General features: G+C 34.4%; 1 protein-coding gene and 1 long non-coding RNA gene across 2 annotated transcripts; both read left to right on the plus strand.

Annotated features, from left to right (window-relative positions):
* Nucleotides 1-345: 345 nt before the first annotated feature.
* LOC150109532 (uncharacterized) lies at nucleotides 346-3,464 on the plus strand. Its single transcript, XM_090402594.1, has 3 exons — nucleotides 346-355; nucleotides 2,155-2,396; nucleotides 2,535-3,464. Exons 1-3 carry the CDS (start codon nucleotides 346-348, stop codon nucleotides 2,910-2,912), a joined length of 630 nt encoding a protein of 209 aa, XP_090258720.1. The 3' UTR covers nucleotides 2,913-3,464.
* A 3,890-nt stretch (nucleotides 3,465-7,354) lies between these two features.
* LOC150109533 (uncharacterized) lies at nucleotides 7,355-19,058 on the plus strand. The gene is made up of 5 exons (XR_016549905.1): nucleotides 7,355-8,756; nucleotides 8,987-9,337; nucleotides 13,169-13,367; nucleotides 14,708-15,024; nucleotides 18,088-19,058. It is a non-coding gene; the product is annotated as an uncharacterized LOC150109533 (long non-coding RNA).
* Nucleotides 19,059-24,303: the final 5,245 nt, after the last annotated feature.

Raw genomic sequence — 24,303 nt, forward strand, 5'->3', positions numbered from 1 at the left:
TCTGAGTGAAGATCATAAAACGTGACGACGGTTAGATCAGGGAAGTCAGTACTGGTTCAGAGATTCAATCGCAGTAGAACTTCCCGTACCTCTGTCCTAAATGATGTCCTGTTGGTCCACTGTGTCAACGCTGAATGTTCACTAACCTTCCTGCAAATGTACGGAGTTGTACTACCAGCCTGAACCCGTTATATTGAAGAGAAGCTTCCTGGGATCTGGCGTCAGTGCAGTGCGCCTTTCTGCTCCAGGACAACTAAATGGAATCTACGAGACTGTATGGCTGCAGTTCTGAACTTCTGGAAACGGTAAAATACAGGCACGTGATCCAGAAGGTGCTGGAAGAAGATGAGTTCAGGTAAGAAGTAGAAGTTAGTTTGTTTGTTTTTTTAATTCATTAACAGCTATCGGCTGTTAGCGGACTTCAATGTTAATGTACACCTCTGCCATATTATTCCTGCTCATGTACTCTGCTCAAGACTAAGGCAATATTCCTTCTCGTCCAGTTATACGTAACTTTAAGGAGGAGAAAAAGCTGATTAAAAGCAAAAGGGAAAGTGAGAGAGACAACGCAAGTGAGTACAGGAGAGTACTGAACATTGAAGAAGGGGGGGTGGCTTCCATAGCAACAATCTGTATAGGTATCACTGTGTTTATATATGTATGTAAATTTGTAATAAAATGTTTTTTGAACTCGATATGCTTGCCACCATCGTCCTTTTATTAAAACGCTTGACTAAAAGAACATGAAAGAATCTTCTGACACGCCCAAAGACAGACAGCCATATGGCACACACAGTAAAAGAACCGTAATACGTTTACAATAATATTTCTAAGTGATCAAGGATAGAATAATATTTTGGGGACTAACACATGTGCCTCATGGAATTTCTGTTATAAAGTAGTCCGACATTTTTGTTTCAATACAGTTTTCTTTGATTAGAACGGAACTGTACAGGGGGAAAAAAAAAAAAAAAAATATATATATATATATCCCTATTTTTAGATAGATATCGCATGTTTCGATTCGATTGTGTAGATAGTTTGCTAAATGAGGTAGGTGGCAGGTATTAAATTGTTCCCCCCCCCCAACAAATAAATTAAGCATTTATTTGTCAGTATTACTTACTTTGAAAGGAGGATCGATACTCTTTATTATCAACAACGTATTATGAATTCAGATATGAATCCAAAAACCCTGTCTAAGATGCCATAGACTAAGTGATGAAATACACTTAGTCTATGAAATCAGCGAAGGGGAAGCCAAATAAATACACTGCATATTTCAGTCAGGTTGGCGTATAATGAGAAATAGTGCTTTTTTTCACTGAAAGAATTAATTTAAGCGTGTAGTTCGGCAGCGAATACCAAGAAACTACGAAGAAGCCGCAGTATTTCCAGAAGTTCTCAGGAACAAAAAAAGTAAGTTAGTGTTCCTTTGCAAGCATAAATTTAATATTATGTGCAATTACTATTTTCTTTTCACAATATTCTGTTTTATTTTTATTTCCTTATCTGTATTTACCAAAATTAATAAAGTCACTTTTGCAGATAAGCTACAATGTACATTTATCGCAAGTGCCTTGATGTTTTGCTGATCGTCGCGGCTCAGTACTGACCTTCCGTATACAAGAGCGAGAAAGTATCAAAAGAAAACCAAAAGCCCTCTAAATTTGTTAAACCAGCAAAAATATTGTTGCAGAGCAAGAACAGAAAAGTGAAAACGGCTTGTTCTAATTGTATTTGGAACCTGATTTCATATAATAATGAATTGTTCGTATTATAATTGTTAGCTGTCTATTTTTCGTTAATTTCATTATTATACTTAAATAATGTTCCTTAATGTGTGTAGTGACGGCTATTTTTTGTTATATTTTATGATAGAAAAAACGTGAATGAGTTAATCCCAATTTTCTAGGGGGGGGGGGGATCATGCTCGTTCTAGCTCTACTTCATTTTCATTACTAGATACCGCACAACTACACATGACAATACTTTTATTATTTACGCACACAAACGGCGTGTTTTTACTAATAAATTAATTAGTTGCAATTGTTTTCCGTGCTTTTGTGTCATTTGTATATTTATGTTTTACTTTGTCTGTGAAAATTTTATATTTGCTTTAATTTTATTTTTGTTTTTTTTTTTTGCAAAAAGCCAATGGGAAACCTAGCAAAAGAAAGAGGAGAGGAGGACGAAAAGGTCAGACGCCTCCAGAAGTTTTATTGAGAGCTGTGAAAGCAATAAAAAATGATGGGAAATCAATGAGGAAAACTGCAAGAGATTTCGGTATTCCTCTAAGAACTTTAGCCAGATACTGTGGAAAATTTAAACAAGAAGATCTTTCAGAATCGACAACAACGCCATCTATACATGTAGGATACGCCGCAAACAGACGGGTAAGGTGAATTTGTATCAAAAGAGTTGTAGGTTTTTTTTTTTTTGTTTTGTTTTTTAATTAACGATAGTCAGATATATTGACGAACTTATGCAGCAGTTAGTTTTTCAATTCTTTTTAACACATTTTTCTTTTTTAGGTTTTTTCAGATGAGCAAGAAGCAAATCTTGAAGCATATCTCATGGCTAAGGATAACTATTATGAACTGACACGAAAAGAAGTCCGCATATTAGCGTATGAATATGCTCTAGCCATTGATGTAAAGATTTCACCTTCCTGGAATGATAACCAAATGGCAGGCGAGGACTGGTTTGCAGGCTTTCTTAAACGACACCCCAGTTTAAGAACCCGAGAAGCTATTAAACTTGCAAGATCATCCGACTTTAACAGAGAAATTACTGATTCGCCTTTCAGCAATCTGAAAAGTGTAACTGAGAGCATAAAAGTAGAGCCAACAGATGTAGAAAGTGAGCAAAACAGATATTGCGACTATCCAGAAGACGAAATAATTCCATGATGATGGATTACTAGGTAGTCGGAAGAGACCACGTTGTTACGAAGTATACAGATTTTTCTTTGTTTCAGGAGAAAATTTTGTGATAATTTGTTAGTTTATATTGTGACGGAATTTAATTAATAGTCAAGTTCAGCTGAAACGTATTATCTTGTTTTAATTATTTTTTTCCTGTTCTTTCCTGATCCGTGAATAAAACTGCTCTGTAATTAAGCAGTAAACAAATCTGTGTAATTAAATAGCAAATATTTTTTGTTATTGTTTGAATCATTGCAACTGTGTGCGTCGACTTCCCATGTAGTGTGTGAATCGAGATAGTTGCCCTTGCTGAGTAAAAGCGAGAAGCATACAATTAAAAAAATAAATTATTGCTCTTGTACTGTCTATTATCAATTTATAAATGTCGATAATAAATCTTTAGCTTCACACTCCTGACAAGAAAAAATTTTAAATGTATCATATATATCAGTTAAAGCGTTTTTAGTTTTAAAAACCAAAAGCATGCAGTGCATTATTTTGTAATAATGAGCTAATAAAATGACTTATTCAACTGTATTGATTTATTCTGTTTTTTTTTTTTTTTTTTCCCCAAGGCTATGAAGACCCAAGTTTTCTTGACTTGCTTGCTAACCAAATGAATGCCAATATCAGAAGTAGTGAGGCCTTAACACCAACTCGCCTGAAAATTTCCAATGTTATGACTCGACTAAGACTCTCCGGCCAGCGTGCACAAGTGGCCCTGCCTGATTTGGCGCCAGGACAAAAGAAGCCAGATAGTTCTGCGGGTTACTTTGTGAAGCCCTATTCCTGTCACTATTGTAACAGACGGTATTTGTACCCTGCGAAAAGAGACGCGCATGAAAAAAATGTACATCTTGGCAGCCCGCATGTGTGCAGATATTGTAATAAAAAACTAGCATCGGTGAAGTATCTGAATAAACACATGAGGAAAATGCATCCTCCAGAAATTTCAACTAATCTAATAGCTCCTCCAGAAATTTCAACTAATCTAATAGCTCCTCCAGAAATTTCAACTAATGTAATAGCTCCTCCAGAAAATGTAAATCATATCTATCTTCCTACAGAAAATGATTTACATTTTCTGTAGTTACCTAAAAGTCGAATGTCACTTTTTTTTTTTTTTTTTAAGATGCGGTCCCCTTAGTTCGACTGCTTCGTTTCTCACATATAAGCGAGTTTATTTTAATTATTGTTCTGTATTGAGGTTGCTTTCTTTGGGTATATCCAAAGTTTATTAATACTGAAAGGTGTGTCAAAAAAGTTCTTAGTGCGATTTTTCTCCATCACGTGACTAACAAACTAATTCTGTACTTAGTTGCAATAACAAACTGTTCCTTCAGGCATTCCTCCAGTTTCCCCGCTCTGTTTTCAGGGTTTCAGTAACTTCAAGATGAAGCATTCAATAGTAATGTATCATGGATGCCCTGCTACCACACAAATTCCCTCAGGTTGCCTTCCACAAAGATGTTGCAATATTAACCTTTCGCTGTTAGAATCTCGTCAAGGCTGCCAGCAACATTTCTATAAGAGCTTTTCAGATAATGCACTGATCTTATTTGCTTTGACCATAATTCCAAAACAATACAACCCTGATCTTTATACTGGAAAACAGCTGAAATAGTATATTCGCGCCTTTTCCCTCTGTCACTTGGCGATTTTCCAAGTTTAATACAATTTTTCTACATTCGCAGGGAGTTGAAAAATATGCTTAAATGTTGCTAAGTACTCTGCATACTCACCAGCTCTGTTTCGCTATGATTTCTACTTCTCCAAAATAATGAAAAGATCAAGGCAACTGCCAATCGCCTTCAAAAAAAAATCATGAACCTTTTTGATTGACCTTTGTGTAACATGTGTCTATCGAATGTTGGTGTATATTTTTTCGTATAAATTGATTTCACTGAATTGTTTGCATGCTTGATTTGGTGGATTAGGTCTTAGTGTATTATTCCACATCTTCAACTTTAATTCTAGATGTATAAGTGTTTTATATTTTGTGCAAAATAGCTTGGCTACCACACTCGACGACACTGTCACCAATGCTTTTATCTCGTTTTTTTTTTTAATTATATTTTCATTGATATATGCAATCAGTGAAAAAAAAAGTAATAGCATGCTGCGAAACCCCGAACGAAGCAACGACTCAATGCTCTCAAGAATGCTATGTATCCTTCACAAATACGTTTTAAAATAACTTTTGAAACATATTTTCTTAATGCCAACAATAACGAACCATAATTCTTATTCTGGGTGGGATAAGAACCATTTCTGTCAAGGATTGAGTTTGGGGGAGGTGAGAAAAAGAAGAATTAAAAGGATACGACCGTTAGTAACTGAGAGACGGGAGGGGAAAAAAGTGTAGTGAAACTACCCCACCAATCCATAATCATGAAAAGACTCGAAGAATCTCATACCCTAGCGCGCGCACAAAACAACTCCCTGCGATACAGGTAAAATGCTGTACATTAAGAAGTGAGGAGAGACCACTGCAGATTTCAGCAAGATAATAAATACTGTAACACCTTTTTATTTCCAAAAGACAGGCAGAACTCTTCTAGGCCTTACTTTGGCAAGTCAGTAGGCAACCTATCTCCGTCGTAGTCATTAGTACAAAAAAAAAAAAAGATGAAGAAGCCCTCCCTTACCGCTGAAATTATATATCCTGAAGGAAATGCTTCTTTTCAGAAGGAAGCAAAAATACTAGACAGACACCAACAGTGTGGTGTGTAGTATGTTATAAATCAATCAAATAAAGCATGTATCTTAATAATACTGCATAGATTTCAGCAAAGACAGGAGTTTCTTGTAAAAGAGTATGCAAAAACCACTGAAGCAAAAGACCTCTTCTCGCAAATAGCATGGAATCTCATACTTGAATATATTTTTCATAAGCAAACTCTCATAGTGTGTGGTAAATCTCTATATACTTACAAGAAAAAAGATTCCTCAAAGGCTTAAAAAATGTTAAATATTAATTATTGAGAAACTAATAATCAACTATCAAAACAAAGTTCGCTTCTTTTTTTTTTTTTTTTCTGAAACTGCAAAGAGTTTTGAAGGTCACGAGACCTGAAGAGAATACAACCTCTCGCATGCGAGTTTCCTTTGGATTGCGCTATTTAAGTCATACTTTGGATTTTTTTTTTTTTTTTTGTTTTAGAAGCAAACATTGTTTTGCTACACGCCTATAAAACAATGGATATTTATTATCCTATTTTTTAAATACTTTGATACCAAATGAAGTCTTTTATGGCATTATATACATTAAAAGAAGTTCATTTTCCATATAATTGTACAGTTGTTGTTTTTTAATAGATTCGTCTAGATAAAGTTGTTGATGTTCAATTTTAGATCGGATGATCTTCATCGTAACGATTACAATGATTATCCTGAGAGGCCTGAAATAGCATGTTTTTTGGTTGCGATGATGACCTTCAAATGGAAAGACTTGAGTTCAATTCTCATCTAAAAGGCGCTAAGAACTTTTTCTCAGGGCTTTCAGATGAAGGTGAGTTAGCTGGTCTTGTGGTGGCAGGGTTTTTCATCCCGCAAAATAAGTAATTTACCGACATAGCAAACAATGCAGATAAGATTAAGCGCCACGTAAGCAGGTTTATAAGAAACCAAGTTACGAATACTTGACCGGGACCGGCCATTGAGCTTAATACGAAGGGGAAGATGGGTAGGTGGGTGGTAATGTGTATCTTGAAAAAGCTGGAGGTTGTAGTCCTTGAAGAAGACTGTTCCAGAAGACAAAGGTAAATGGAAAAGATGAGGGACGAGAAACTGGTTCGATAGTTTTGAAGCTAGACGATGCAACTGACAGTTGCTGAACGCGTGTTTTTACAGACTTATATGAAAAATGGAGAAATGATGGGGAAAAGTTTAGCAGAATAGCGCCTGTTAAAATACCTACAGAAAAATTTGGTAGCGGTAGAAAGAGAACGGCTTTGAGAGTGAATGAATTTATGAATCATCTTTGGCTGATTAACAGACACTGGTAATGTAATGGATTCTATGCAAATAAGTAGAAGAAAGAATAACTAAGAGCTATTTTTTTTGTTGTTTGTTTCTTTTTAGTCATTTTTTCAGTGAAATTTGGAACAGGCACACCTAGGACTGCATTAAAATACAAAACGTGATTGGCTGTTCGCGAATTTTTAGATCATTATACTGATTTCTGACTCTTTTAATGATTTATATATCATTTTATGGCAATTTTAAAACTTATAATAATGCTGGATTCAATATCCACTTAATTTGAATAACTTATAATAATGTTATGTATTATATATATATATATATATATATATTATTTTACCCTTTTATTATTATATTTCCGAACATTAATGTCATTTTAATTATCATATATATTAATTTCATATATTCAATATCATAAGTATGAATAAATATCAGTCATTGTATTATTACGATACGCCCACCTTCATACTTGTTTCAATGTCATTTTATTTTATTCCCCTGATTAATAGGCAAATCGGTTTCTTCATTTACTACCTGAGATTATTTTATAATTTTTGTGTTCATGTTTATAAGAAATTTTCAGAAAGATTTACACTACTTGGAAAATAATTTCAATATCATTTAATGAAACTACATGTTAAGAATGTAGAGTTACTATTAGCGCATTCATTATCTGCAATCCTGACCCACTGCTATCGATGTCTAAATGTTATTTATTTGAATGATAAAGTATGCTGAAAGCTTCTCCAATGTTCTTCTACGAATCATGTTTAGCTAGCAGAAAGTCCTTATCAGGACTGGCTTAAAGGGGCGAAGCAAGAATGCTTTTCATCTTCCCCGTAATCTGTAGAGGACAGTGTAGGGATAAGGTGTTATTGAGCTATTAAAGCTCTGATCATGGCAGGAGGGTAGCAGCAATAGCCGAGCCTCAGAACTTCATTGGCTACAGCATTGCCATCCATTACCCTCCAAGGGTATTGGATTGAATGAATCAATCACCGCATCTCACGGTCGATTGATCCTCTAACTAGCAGAAAGTATTAATATAATTAGTTTATACTCTGTTATGATATGATATAATTTATGGTGTAATAGTATTATTTACTACTAGAATATTCTCTAATACTTTATTCCATACAGATAATCAGTAAACAAATCAATGTGTTTTTACTTTCTTGTATGGGGAAGAAACCCTAACTTCCTCTTAGTTGTTTTACAATTACCAAGCACATTATTCCAATTTAGTTAACTATTTGTAAAGAACAATCATTTCCTAAGCATTTTTCTAATAATTGTATACCCCATTGGAAAAATCTTATTTCCATAAACTGATAATAAAAGTGCACTTAATGCTAAAATAAAAACCACTGATAAACATTTCGTACGTGTATGTGTGTTTATTTTTTTTACTGATAATAACATTAGCACGTATGTGAACTTAAAAAGATTTATTGGAAATTGTTTTTAATATTTATTGGAACTTCCAGTAGGATTACATACTTCCAGTATGTAATCCTTCTGGTAGTTCTTCGTAATGAAATGTGTTATATTGACTAGTAACAAGTGAAAAGCCTCGTTAACAGCAAAAAAAAAAGTGATGCCATATGCCATGAATACTTGGCTAGTGCTACTGTTCCTGCCCCAACAACCATTGTCATCGGGATTCTGGAAGATATCGAGTCTCCTCCACAAGCATCATATTCAGCATCGGACTTAAAGAACACATGCCAGCCATCTCATTAAATTAGGTGCTTGAGAAGTCATCCCATCTCTAGAAGTGCCCATCCATTCAAGCCAGAAATAGTACCATACATATGGATCGTGCAATCTGCAGTTTTTAATTCAGTATGTACCCATCTTTACGAGAATAATTAGTTTTCATCAAATAACTGTCATTATTAAGGTAATGCATATAATGTAGAGGTTGAATAAATTTGAAGGTTGTTAATATTCCAAGAACATTGTTTAACATCAATACATTGACTGTGTGTATGTGTATTATTCTATAAAAAAAAAGTAAAAGAATAAACTGGTATTTCCACTCTAAAAAAAGTATGTGTGTTTCCTTCTCCTAGGAAAGCACTGCGGCGAGAGAACTTTTTCATTTTGCTGGGAGAAAATAAGACGCGCCTCGACTGATGTTTCTCCAACCGCAACTATCACTGTATCACCTGCAAAGCCGCCTTCGACAAGAAAAAAGAAGAAAAGTCTGCCAGCTAAGAATAAGACATTTCCATGCCGTTATTGCGAGAGGCGTTTTTCCGACCAGTATTATCAATCGACTCACGAGAAAACAATCCACGCGCCTGTTCGAGACCTTTTCGTCTGTAGTATCTGCAAAAAGGCCTTGAAAACTCAGCGGTATATGGAAGAACACATCAGAAGAGTTCATCCTGCCTATACTTAAAGATTTGCAGCAATAAAATGTAAGCCAGAAGGCTAAAGCGATTATAGAATAGGTGCTATGTAATCTCAAGAAATGCTCTTTTCTTACTTATCGCATTTGTTTTTTTAATCATAGTTGAATGCATTTTTACAGATATACCATTTTTACTTTGTAACGTGTAAACTGGTTCTCAAATAAACTGGTTATCGTAAAGTGATCTTGTTTCGCCTTCCCCTTTGATCTTAATTCTGCCCATTTTGATTCTCTGCGTGATATTTATTTAACAACAAACATTTCACAACTGTAATCTAGGGCATTGTTTCCTTACTTTTGTATTTCGTTCCTCATTTAAGTTAATGAACTTTTAAGGTTAATACTACTTCCCCACGCGAATAAATTTTACATCAAACATGAAATTCGCAACGATCCCTCTTATAAGTTTGCATGAATGAGTAATGATAATGCAAACAGGAAAAGGAAGCTGTTTATTTCAATTTAAAAAAACCATACTGACAATTTTAGAAAATTCATACGAATAATTTATAATTGCAATGAAATCAGTTAACTAATTTAAGCCTGAATGCGCATCGCTAACTTATTCATACTTTAAAACACTGCACTGATGTGCTATAGGTTTTCTGCTTGTCACGTATAGGATCGATTTAAAAAAAAATACAATAATAAAAAAAAAAACCTTGATCTAACTAACGTTAATCATTCTTGCTGATAATCTGTAGTTTATTCCAATTCTTAATAACTATACAACAGTAGGAGAAGCCTCTGTAGCCCAGTTATTATCGACGATGCCCTTTGTTTGGAAAGACCTGGATTCGAATATCCCCTTTAGAACTCGGGGAACCTTTATAAGAATTTTTCAACTGAAGGTGAGTATGGCGGCTTCTCCTACTGTTGTGTAGTTATTATGTAAGAATCGAAATAAGCCACAGAAAAGGCTATTAAAGTTAGATCAAGTTTTATTTATACATCCAGTCTCACGCAAAGATGACAAACTTTTTCATTCCGCAAAATAGTCAAACCGACTAGAAGAACGCACGCAAATAACAGACATAATACAGCTGAATAGCTTTCGATGCTTATGACGTAATTCAAAATAATCCTCATAACACAACAGCAGTGAAACCTTTTCCGACCAGGTATGATGTGGAGAACAAAAACAGCTTGCTACAAATGTACTACTCATGTTTTTCGCTGACCTGGGTGGAAGAAGTGTGTGTGTACTGCTAGAATGCGTTAACAAATTTTATAAACCGATTTTTTTTTTCCTGATCGTCTGCCCCCCACTCTCTCTCCCCCCCTTTGAGTCTTCCTCTGAATTTAAAAAACCCTAATAGGAAGTCAGGCATAAAATCTTATCCAGTTTTTGAGAGAATGTATATAATATTGTGTATTTGTTTTATTGTCTCAATTACACAAATGCCAACTTGGATTGTTTAGCGCATCCACTCTCCAACTAATAGGCTATGGGCATGGATGTTTTGTGAATACCTTCAAGTGGCAGACGATTTTCATTGCTCAGTGTGAGACTATATCCTGCCCACTGGAGGCTTGAAATGGCTTGAAAAAGTCCCATGTTTGGTTTCTAGAGCAGGCGGTACTGTCTCTTAACCCACCTACAGTACTAAATATACGATCTTCCATGTGTTGGATTCCCATAAATAAAAAAGCAAAAGAAAAAATAAATGCAACGATATTATGGTCACGTAAACGGAATGGAAAATGACAAAATTAGGAAACAGGAGCCTGAAACAAAATTATAAAACCTTATGGGAAGACCAAAGTATATATGGGCTAGTGCAGTTAGTAGTGTTTTAGAACAGCGAAACCTAAGGGCTGACCACGTTAGAGAGCTGAGAAATGGCACACCAGTGTAGAAGAAAACTGCTGATGCGTTTAACGGGACAGAGTATCCCGCAACGCCCCCATGAGAAAACATATCACACGAGGATGATGACAGTTTCGTGCGGAATTTCAGAGTGCAAGTTCATATAACGAGACATCTGACCGAATAGAAATTCCACTTTTTTACACGCATAACAAAGAAGAATAAAGAATACCAAATTTCTGTACGCTTTCCATTAGTTGCAGAAAATCACGCCAATTTAGATCAGCGGTAGATACTTTACTTGTATACAGGAACAATTAACAAATACATGTTACATATTTTTTATTTTATTAACATAATTTATTTTAATTTTTCACTGACAGTGCATCATAGTTTAATTTTGTATTATTTCATTTCATTGCTGAAATGAAATTTCATTAATTCATTTCTGAAACATCCAAAGCAAACGTGAAAAACTTTTTTGCGGTACCCCATGTTTAACTTAATTTCCAATTCCAAACTAAAACTGAAATTAATGTTCTTAAAATCCCTTTTTTTCTTCCATTACCATTATTATTTTCTCTGCCTATGTATTATAATATATATATAAATTATTTAATTATGTACGTCAGTGATGTCTACCATTTTCGGACGTGACATGGAGTCTCACATTGCAAAGTGATCATCCAAAATTACAGGTGGGTGGTATTTTTTACTCCTATAAGAAACAGAAAAAATCTAGGACAGAAACACAAATGGAGTGTATATATATATATATATATATATACTGCTTAGAAAAAAAAAACGATTATGAAAATAGTAAAAATATATTCGAACCTGGCGATGATGAAAAGTGGAGACTGGCTGTCTATCTATTTCCTAACAGGACTAATATAGTGCCGCCTAATCCATTTGGGGAATGAGAGGGATTGGGGGTTATATATATAATAATGTGAAAAAAATATTAAAAAAGTGATACTTTCCATAGTAATCATTATTGAAATTCGGTGTATCTAGATGGTTAGTTCTGAACCACACTTGTATTTAAAGCACAAATAAATAATATAAATTCCTAATACCAAAAACAAGAAGTGGTGTAACCCTTCATTATGCATTCTCTTATTATCATCACTTTTCGTAACTCTTCTTCCTTCCTTTTTCTCTTTTCGTATGATAAAATAAATGACTTTCTTCATACCTCTCTCAGAAATAAGCTTAGGTAAAATCGCTTTAGTGAACTTGGTATTTATCGTGTTATCCTCTTTTGCCTTTGCACTGTTTTATTAGTCAAGGCCTTTTACTTTCTTTGAAAGCAACAGGCCTCTAATAATAATAATAATAATAATAAATATAAGTTGTTTATATTTATAAAACTTATAAATACAATTTATAAATATAAATATAAGTCAGAATGGTAGCATAAATGAAATAATGTTTGTACATTCTAAGCTGTTTCAAAATTGTTAGCATTATTTGAAGTTTATCTCCTATATTATGGGCTATATATTGCAATAAGAAAAATTGAAGGTGCAATAATATTCAACAAAAAAAACTGGAAAATACAGCCAGTAAATAATTGGATTAAAAAAAAAAAATAGAAAAATCACATGAGAAGAGTACAGGATAACAAAATAGAAACTTCAAAAAAGTTAAGAAACTGATACCAAAGGAAAAGAGGAGCTGATGAAGATATATATACACACAATTACTGTGGCATCCTATCACCAGAATGCATATCAGTTATCTGTCAAGCTTGACTACATTCCCTGCTTCATATGCTGATGCAGTCTGCAATCACAGCATCTCGCCAGCTGTATTTAAATAGTATATTCAACGACTGCATATTCGTCTGGTCAGGTGAACTTGTCTTTTTTTGACATGACACCGAAACATTTATAGATGAACTTTAGAACCATGGTTGTAATATCTGATTTGCATATGTTATGTTCTTTTGAATGTATAAAATAAAATCTGTGATTTTTATTAAATAAAATTCTCACATTAAAGTTTTTTTTTTTTTTTTTTAAGGTTTGTGGAAGTTTCAAGGTCTGCTGTTGGAAATACTACGATCCATTTTAAGATTATGAAATCCAATGATTTTTCAGGATCCTTACAATGATAAGATTAGGAAGAATAAGGACCTTTCCATACTATAAACAACGCCAAAAGAGAGAAGAAAAAAAAAACTTGTATATATGTATATATATTAAAGAAGACTTTTGTGATGGTATGGCGTATTTGCATCTTTTTTTTCCGTAAAATAAAAAAAGTTTAAAACATCTAATAATACTTAAATTTTCATAATATGCATTTCTCTAAAAACCGATGTTAAGTGTTTTTGAAATAAAAATAATTAAAAATGTGATGTATTTTTTAAAAACATCTCTAGGATAGGAAACGACAGCAATGCATTAAACCCATGTCAATTTCATTTTTTTTAATATAGAACGAAGCAGCAAAGCTTCTCAGTGATATCTCTCTCTCTCTTTTTCCTAGTAGCTATTATTTTTGCAAACTACCAGAATGAGGTTATGTATTGATGTGAAAGATTATTACTACTGTTGATAAATAGTAATAATAGTTACACAAATAGAGGTGTCGCGTAATAATAATAACGGGGTGGCAGCTTTCTTCCCTCTCAAAATAAGTCATATAGGAGTAGCACACCTGTTATGTATAAACATGCAATGTGTGAAAACTTCTGATCCATGAAAGGCATTTTCCTGGTACAATCACGTGATCTGTCTAAATGACTGTCAGTCTGCTAATTCACGCGGTATTTCTCCAATAAAACTACAGTTATCAAGGTATTTATTATTATTGTTGTATATCACATGATATTTTGAGCAACACTGTTTCATCCAGTGCAACACATGTAGCATCTGCCCATAGGCAGACATTCACTCTATGCGACAGTAGTTCTTACAAATATCACATGATATTTTGAGCAACACTGTTTCATCCAGTGCAACACATGTAGCATCTGCCCATAGGCAGACATTCACTCTATGCGACAGTAGTTCTTACAAATACTAGAGACCTTTTACACACTTATCACGGAGTCCATATATGGCTGTAGATCCGCCATTACTGGATATAAAAATCAGGAAAAAATAAATAAAGCATTTTATCCCTCTCTTTTCTACAGTAGAATACTGTCAAATTTTTCCTTAATATGCAGCACCAATATTGTATTTTTTTAACAAGTGCACGCATTTCACTTTGGCTTTTTCTTTTCCTGTTGCATACGGACATTTTTTTTTTTTTTAAATTATTGAAACAGAGTGAATTAAATTTCACCAAGTCTACATTGCAGTATATGCACTGAACACTGATCCATTTTGAATTGAAAGGGCAGCAATGATGAGTCACTTAACGAATTAGTGTTGGTAGTCTGTGGTAAGAATTGTTGAATGGAAGCGTATTTCGTATTGTTATTAATCTTGCTAATTCACCTGTTTATATCTGAAAGGGAATACTTTGTTTTATAAGTCGTAGCTAAAGGCGCTTTAAAACAGTGTCTTTTTTTTTCTTTTTTTCTTCCGATTCTTCCTCCCCCATCCTTAGGAAGTCTTGTGTTTGGAAGATTTCTTCAAGCAAGTGCCATTTCAGCGACGACGTCTCCCCAGCTTTCCCCAACAACAGGAAGAAAACCATCAAGTAAGGTCAAGATGTTTCCTTGCCATTACTGCGAAAGACGTTTTTCTCAATCACAAAACAGAGCTGCTCATGAAAGAACTATCCACGCCCCCGTTCGCGATCTCTTTGTGTGTAACATCTGCAAGAAGCCCTTGAAAACTCAGCGCTACATGGAAGAGCACAGAAGAAGGGTCCATTCAATGAGTAGTGCGGTTCAGAGAAATAATTCCATTCAACTAGACTAGGTAAAGAGACTGATATTTGGAAAAAATTTTCTAAATATCGCCAAAATTCCGAGCATTAAAAATATCAGAATAGGATCTCCTATTTGCTTGCAAACTTAATGGTGCACAATACTGTTATTTTTTTTATAATTATCGGGGGGGTAATAATAATATAATCCTAAAATTACACTTAAAAACAAAACAGTTTCCAGTTAAATATCAAGTATTTACGTTTTTAATATTAAATATAATTTAAAAATTATTTGATAAAACATTTGACATTTGTAAAAGTGAATTTTCTTACATCTAATGTATTTTAAATTTATTTATTTAAATCAAATAAAACTTATTTTAAATTTAAAAGTAAATTAAAATAAATAGTTGACAAATATAAAAATTCCAACAGTAATGGAATTGTGAATATTTTAATACATTTTATTATATTTGTATGGCTTATCAACGTCGCATGTTGATTGGATGGTAGGATGAAAAGCACTCCCACTACTTTTGAAGAATTTTGTTGTTATTTTTAGTTTGGACATTCGCCTTAGAACCTTTCTAAAATAATAAATTCGCTAATCCAGTGTTTTTAAATATATTTAATATCTTGTTAATACTGATCGGTATTGCTTACTTTTTTAATTTCAATAAGTCAATGTTAGGAAGTTATTTTAAGAATATAGCCGAAGTGTTTGCAAATAGTTTATTTCTTGGTGTTGCTCTTATAGAAAATATTTTTGTAAAGAATGACAATAAAAAGTATTGCATAGTATATATTGGTCTATTTTCATTTATTTTCGTTCTACAGACAGATATACTGAATTGAAATCAGAAAGAGGATTATTTTCCCAATCTGTATAGTGAAGCTTTTCAGTCCATCCTATCGTATCTTAATACTGTTTCGTAAAAAATCAATTTTTTTCCTCTGTGAAAAAAAACTGTCATAAAAATTATCACACTTCTAAAACCGATGTTTGCAAAGTACGGCATTCTTTGTGTTTCTTATAAGAAATTTCATTATCACGAATCATTGCATTATCTGATAGCTCAGATCACATTGTCTGTTATCATTTATTACAAGCAAAACACTGATTAAATAAAGCAGTGAATGCGCTTTGGGGGGTGAACTTTTTTTCTTGTAGTTTGCCTCTCATACATATATCGTATATCCAATTACAGGAAGATAAACTCATACATCATTGCTGTCTACTCAAATAAAGAAAAATTACTTTACAGGTAACACTCGGGTATTCATAATGATATTATTATTGTAATATTATGAATGCAAAGACAAATAAGAATTAATATGCTAGTTTTCATTTTTCTTCAAAAATTTCACTCTTTAGAATAATTATAACAGCTGGTGCACCGTTTAGCCATTACATGCATGAATTATTTTTATACATACATACATCTTCAAGGCCCACTCTTCCTAATTGGGTTGTGGGGGCAAAAGCTGCAAGAGGAACTTCCAATGGTCACGATCATCTGCCACCAAGCTCAGGTGTTCTGGTGGGATTCCCAAACGTGTCCACCCAAGGTTTTGGATATAGTCTATCCAGCGAGTCCTTGGCCTTCCACGTGGCCTCCCACCCTCTGGCTTGGCAAAGAGGGCCTGCTGAGGGAGCCTCTCTTGTGGCATTCTGACCAGGTGCCCGTACCAGCGTAACTGTGATCTCTCAACACGGAGAAGCAACAGTTGAGTATTGAGGGTTCCCGAATTGCAGAGCTTCTGACTCTGTCGAGTTTTGTCAGCCTCGCAACCCCTCGAAGGAACCTCATTTCAGCCGCTTGGATTCGTGTCCGCATTCTTTCGGTCATTACCCAACTCTCATGACAATAGGTGAGGATGGGGACATAGACTGTATTGAAGACAGCCAGCTTTGCCTTCTGGCTTAACTCCCGCTTCAATACTACCGAACGGCCAAGCTCCCGCAATATTGAGCTTGCTAAACCAATTCGAATATCTAGCTCTAAGTCCCATTTTCCATCATTCGTGAATATGGACCCAAGGTATTTAAACTTCTCCACCTGTCTCATTGGGACTCCACTTACATTTAGAGTGCACTAGGATGGTTGTCTTGAGACCACAAACGTTTCAGTTTTGGCCACACTGATCTTCATTCCGGCACCTGCACAAACAGCTACAAACCTATCCAGGGTCCGCTGGAGGTCATCTGTGGAAGAGCTAAGCAGAACTAGGTCATCTGCAAAAAGCAGACGTCCAATGCTACATTTTCCAATTCTGACACACTCACCTCCTCGGCTGTGCCTATCGATCCAGTCCATAAATATTATGAAAAAGAGGGGGTGACAGAACACACCCTTGGCGGAGGCCAACGGAGTCTGTGAAAGGTTCAGACTTTGTGCTGTTTACCCTGACACAAAACTCTGGGCATTCATACAGGGACTTGATGCCAGCTAATAGATGACCATCCACTCCATACTCCTGTACTACTTGCCAAAGCTTATCCCGAGGAACCCGGTCATATGCCTTCTCCAAGTCCACAAAACGTGTAGAGATTCTTGGCATATTCCCAAGATTTCTCAAAGATTTGCCTTAAAGTGAAGATTTGGTCAGTTGTGCTTCTACCAGGACGAAAGCCACATTGTTCTTCCTGGAACTTTGACTCAACTATGCTCCTGCACCGTCTTTCCAAGCACTTAGCATACACTTTCCCAGGCAGGCTGAGCAGAGAGATGCCACGATAATTACTTAGATAATTATTTTTATTATTATTTCTATTATTATTCCAATGAAGTTAGATGGTTCAGCTACGCATCACTAAATTCGGAAAGAGCCCTGCTTTCAATTTTCATTTATAACGAGTGGAACATTCTAGGTCTTCATTACTCAAATTTTGGCTAACTAGTCTTAGACGGAGGTAGAAGGACGAAATAAATAAAGCTTTTGATTTATTAAAAGTCAATTAAAAGGGTGTTCATGACTTTTCACAATCGAGAGGTTTTTTGTATTATTAACATACTTTTAAATAAAAGAAGAAAATAAAATGAATGATTTTTTAATGAAAGAATACAATAAAAAACGATTATTTTAACTTGTGTGTGCATTTTCCTTTCCAGTTCTCGTCCCACATCGAACGTTTCGCAAAGTTCCATTCAGTGATAGATGGGAAATCGGTCTTCCATCAACTAATGCTTCTCCAGGTGCTGGATCATCAACTCCAATGGCGTCAAAGACCACGGCTTATAAACGCCCAACAGTTGTAGCTTTACAAGGACTGACCAGGAATATTAAGAAGTTCCCGTGTCGATATTGTAGCAAACCTTTCTCTGACTGGAGCAATCGAAGAACTCATGAGAAAACCATCCACGCTCCTGTACGCGATCTATTTAGTTGCAACATCTGTCATAAGGCACTGAAGACAAAACGTTACATGGAAGAGCACATAAGAAGAAGGCATGCAGTGGACGCTTAAAATATGTGGAAGAATTAGTTAGACATCTTTTCTATTCGCCGTAGTCATAAATATTCTCCTTAACCATGGACATTGTAAATACCAGAATCGTCTTGATGCAACGCTGTACGGGAAAAATAATCTGCATAACTTGGCTCTCAAAAGCAAGTTGGGATATATAATCATTGTAGAAATCTGCAGAATAGACCATATATCACGTAGAAAGCTGTTCATCCAGAATTTCGTTAAGGAGGTTTCAGACCTCGAATTAATCCACATTGCCAAATTTTTCGCGACTATTTAGTTAATCTTAGCTGAGATAAAATAACGCATCTTATAAATGTTATAAAATTACTTTAGAGATTTGCTTGCCCATGCTCTTTTGTGAAATGCAAGGTGGTTTTGTATACATGAACGTTATTTTTATATCGCAGACTGAGTACACTATCCATGTGCGGACATTTTTACGCGATACAGATCTCTCAGTCGATTCCATTGTAATGTTTTAAAGTTGCCGATGATCTTGGAGATGTTCTTAAAACTTTCCATATGTTGCTGTATTTATTTATTTATTTGTATTTTTCTGAGTTTAACAGGTTCGATGCGATTTCTTACGTTCATGCGTTAAATAAAGCAATGAAATATATTTGGTTATTACAGTATATCAAAAAACTGTGCAGTACTGAAGTCAATAAATGAACAAAAGAAATTTCGTTTAAAATTTCAAATATAACAATGAAACTACGTTCTCTTCAATTCTTTATAATAAATGATCAGTAATTACATTATTAATAAAGAGGGTGTATGCCCTCTTGTTGCCACTATGGGTGAAAAATGGCTAACGCAATTTACTCCTTTCCCACTAATACTCTAGCGTTTTTAACACCCAACCCCGTCTAACTGAAAGAGCTTATCTAAAATAGTATTTTTGGTAAGCTGAACTCAAACTATTTGAAAACAAAGGAAAATCACAGTCTGTATCTTACTGTGTGTGCTTGTTTGAATTAATTAGTGTTATGTTTTATTGGTATTTTTATTCTCCACTTCTAAATTGATATTTGTTTTTGCTGAGTCTTTTCAACTATTTTTGTGCAAAAGCAGAAAGAAAAAACGAATAAGAAGACGGATTCCTAAAATTGTTTTATTGATTTTATTACGCTCCTTAAAGCGTAAAGGAGCGATGATCGATGCGAACTACGAAAAAGTTTGGCGTTCTCGCCGAATTTTACTCAAACACTAAATAATTACAGCAGAAAACCTTCAGAATCTATAAAGACGCCATTTATTCGTGTAGGATGCAAGACCAGAGAGGTAAAATAAACTTTTAATTGTTATTGTCAAAAACATTATTTTTTTCTTTAAACTTTATGACTGATTAAAGAAAGAAAGGATGGGTGGGTAGTGTGTCACCTATTCTAGTTAGTAGGCTTACTTGTTGAACCTTTTACTGTAACTTTTTTTCTTGTACTTTTATCCTTTTTTTTTTTTTTTCATTTAAATTTTGTTTTCTTTTAGGTGTTTTCAGATCAGCAAGAAACAAATCTTGAAATATAGTTTAAAGCAGCCGGTATTCATTGACACCGAAGGAAGTCGTCCAATTAGCATATTTTTATGTAACAACCATCGATGTAAGAGATTCCGAAGTCGTGCAAGGAGAAGAAAAAAGCAAGAGAGGATTGGTTTACTGGTTTTGCTAATACGACTCGAAAAACAGTCAGTCCTCCAAATTTAACCATCTTAAACAGAGGTGTAGATTCCTTTTTCAATAATCTGAAAACTATAATTGATGGCATAAAACTATAACCATCAGAAATATAGATGGCGAAAAAGACAGCTGTTCAAAAACCAGACATGGTGGTCATTAAAATAACTGGAAGAAGCAAACTTGTTACGCCTGCTATTGCCAATTGTTCTGCTAAAGGAGCACACTCATACTTTTTTTTACATTGTTATTCAAAAAAAAAATAATAATAATAATTAACCCTTCAAGCTGAAATAAGTATATCATCAAGCATATTATTGGGTCGATGTTTTAGTTTTAAAATATTTTGGTTTAAACCTTTTGTTTGAAGACTAAAATAAAATTATGGTCTATAATTAATCAGCAAAAATTGTTTTTCTAATATAAAATCGTTTATGTTGCGATATATATGAAATAACATCAATTGTTTCCTATTTGGGGGTCATTGGTATATGAAAGCACTTAAATTTTTCATAGTTCAGTGACACAAGAAGAGGATAAAATACCATCTAGAAAAACTTAGATGAGCAACACGTATATGAGAAAAAAATATACAGTGGAAGAACAAAAGACAAAAAGTAACACCTATAATCATCATCCATAATGGCGGTACCCAGAAAACTCTTATTCGGGGTTCGGAATCAATACAGAGGAGGAATGTTTAAATTTTCCTCCAAAAAATAAGGCGAAATCCTGCCCCCCCCCTTTAAACTCAAATCTACAGTGAGGCAGATTTGGATTTGAGCTTGGAGTATTAAAAATGAATATTTTCACTTATTTCTGTGCTAAAATATTTTATCATTTCTGCAGTACATTTGTAACTAAAATGTTTCAACAACTGACAACTTCAATTACTATATTTTTCATTCCTGTATTGCATTCTCTCGCATGGAGCTTCAATCATAGACAAGCTGCCAACTTGAAAGTATTATAATCCATTTTTAATCTGTCATAGAGGGCGTGAATGTCTCACAGCTGTAGACATAATTTCTTAGTGTAGTTGTAAGCTAACTGAGATCCCAGATGAGATGCGTCTTTGCCTTATCGTCTTTACGTTTCAGATTCCTTCATCCCTGTGGTGTTCCACAAAATCCAGGAAAGGCGGAAATCGCCGGACGCGAAGCATATCTTCTACTGTCGGATGTGCCCTCGGGCCTTCAGCGACCGCAGCAACTGCCGAAGACACGAGAAAACCCAACACGCTCCTCACCGTCGTCTGTTTCGCTGTGATATCTGCATGAAAGCGTTCAAGTGTAGAGAGTACATAGCGAGACACAAGTTGAACATTCACGGAGTGATATCGAGCAGTCCTCAGTGAAGACAGTTACTTTTGTTTGCAGGCGTTTTTGTTTGTTGAAGAGAGAGAATACAATAAAGCCTTCTTTTTCCAGTAAATGTTATTTCCGTGTTTGTAGAATCAGTTATTTTGAACTTCGGGTACATTTCATACTAAGAAAATTTCAGAAATATTTACTAGGACGCTCTGAAACAGCAAAAGCAGTAAAGTATTTTGTTGTTTTTACTCTCTTAGAATCAAGAACATGTATAAATACTTCTTTTTTGACTTCCAACTACACATGTGTAAAAAGTCAAGTTCCATACCACTGATTTTCAAGACTCCTATTTTAAACGTGTAGGAGAGAAATGAAAACATATAACATGAATAACTTTAGAAATCAGATAAAACAAAATGATGAAGAATGGAAATATAATATGAACTGTTTTCCCATTAACCTAAACAACGGTATTGGCATTCAACAGTGAGCACTACATTGCACTAACTTCAGAACTTGAATCATTCTTCATATAATATTTCTTGATTGTGGAATTAAAAGTAACACATTTATGAACAACAAATGAGTATTATTATCTGCTACACCAAATAGCTGGATGAAGGATGTACAATACATTTTACTATCATGTATTGAACCATGTACAATACATGATAGTAAAAGATTTCATGCAAAGTGGATTCAATAGGGATACATAATTTTATATATCAGAAAGTTTAAATGTCCATATTATTCAGTATTTATTTTGATGCATGTTTTTTTTTTTTTTTTTTTTTTTTTGACTGGAGCACGCACATTTGTTTTTTTGACTGGAGCAACGCACATGAAGTATCAATAGTTTTAACGGGGTGTAAGCCTCGCTTACACTGTAAATTTTTGCCAGTTATCATTTTTATCTAGATCCGGCTGCAATCTAAAACTTCGGTAAAAGTTTATCGCCAAAACAGTACAAAGAGCAATAAGCACCGCGCAAGCTGGTTTATATAAAACCTATAACAAAATTTCTTCCTTGTTGTGAATTCCCAATTTTTTTTTCCCCCTAATGGTTTTGAAAGCAGGATTACTTTGAAATTTCAGCGCCGTTGATTTATGTTCATAATCTGAAGTGCAACATGTCATTTTAACTGCATAGTTTCTCTCTTCCTTAGGACTAAGTATGGGATCTCGTTCCTCTGTTTGCCGGGATGCCAACCCCTCAAAGGCTTCTAGTGGGTTTTTGTGTGCCATGTGTCATAAGAGCTTCACTACCAAGAACTATATGAAAAAACACATGGAACTGCTACACACACCTTTTCGACTGAAACATCGCTGTGGGTGCTGTTCACGCGAATTCTCGTGGAGACATGGCTTGTTGCGCCATTGCAGGAACGCCCACGGTGGATATTTTGCAACTCAATTTCACTAATATAAAAAACACCAAACCCAATGATTCGTTGGGAGAGAGAAAATAGAATTCTGTATTTCACCGAGTACATCTGTATACAATTATTTTCTATATGTTAGGTACTTGTCCAGGCAGTTCATTATGTAAAAAAAAAAAAAAAAAGTATGTGTAAGGCTTAGTGAAAATAAGTATTGTTTTTATTAATCGTGACCAACTGATAATGTGCCAACTATACACGCACAAAGAATATAGCGCAGCTATTTTTGAATTATGAAAAGATCGCACCCATTTAGCTCAAATTATGTTCATAGTTATTTGTCAAGTACTAATGATATGTACTGATATAGCACTTACTAAAAATAAGATAGCTATTTATTACTGATCTTTATGAATAATTATTTTCCTTTCTAAGTTTAGCAATAACCAGGAACTTAAAATAATCGACTGTAAAAGAGCTTTAACATGGTACCAAAATAGACATCTACTATATAAATGAAAGGATATTTTCATGCAGCAACTTTCTACATCCCGAGGTGTATTTTATGTTCTTCACCAGTCAAGGGCAAAGCAAAAATAAATTAAGGCATTTTGTATGCAATGTTTTTGTGGACAATACAAGTATGATACGTGTACAATCCTGTTTCCTTCTGTTTTGTAGTTCTTTAGCTTCATGTCATACTATCATTAGTTTCAAAAAAAAAAAAAAATCCAAGTAAGCTGGTTTTCGAAATGACTAATTTGCGACTTTTTTTCCTCAGAATTTTTTCCATCTAATCCAGCTCATTATAATTAATGAGGTTTCGAACGACGTAATGCCATCTGTTACTTTTTGATTAATAGCAAATCATTGTCATAATGAATCCCATTTTTTGTCAGAGCAAGATTTTCATTCAATTTCAATGTTTTCAGGTCCGTTGTTTCATAAGAAAATGCTAAATTAGCATCGCCTTACTCGTATGCGTTGTGAATGAATTATAATGGAATAACCTTCGTTAAAATTCGTTCACTTATGTGACAAAAAAGTCGAAGTGGCATATAAATTTTTGAGTATTACACAGACTGATTAGGACCACCAATACTTAAACATTTTATATCCTATAACACACCATTCACACTGTCAGCCAAATGATTGAGAAGCGAACACGGTGGAAAGCTGGAAGGAGTACTCTGGGGTTCTCACTTGCTTTTCCTTCACTGATAGAACAAAATAATTCTGTTTTTTTTTTTTTTTTTTTAACTCATTTGCGAATATCTTTGCTTTGGGTTGCAGATTACAAGTTAACTATATTCTTTATCAAAATGAAACGAATAATAAGAGAACGTGTTCCTAAACTGTGTTTAGGGATACGAATTTGTTCGACTTTATAAAATTATCTTCTTTAATCTGAATAGTTGTCCAAAGTTATAACAAACAAGATCTGGTCACGCGGATAGCAATTAGTCGCATAGCATGTGAATTAAGGT

Source organism: Typopeltis vanoorti, chromosome 2 (genome assembly GCF_054136105.1).
Source record: "Typopeltis vanoorti isolate ZY-2024b chromosome 2, IOZ_Tvanoo_1.0, whole genome shotgun sequence".
Taxonomy (NCBI): Eukaryota; Metazoa; Arthropoda; class Arachnida; order Uropygi; family Thelyphonidae; genus Typopeltis; species Typopeltis vanoorti.

Coding starts and splice junctions, on each gene's coding strand:
- LOC150109532 (XM_090402594.1), top strand. Junction 2,397..2,534: donor GATACGCCGCAAACAGACGG/GTAAGGTGAATT, acceptor TTTCTTTTTTAG/GTTTTTTCAGATGAGCAAGA.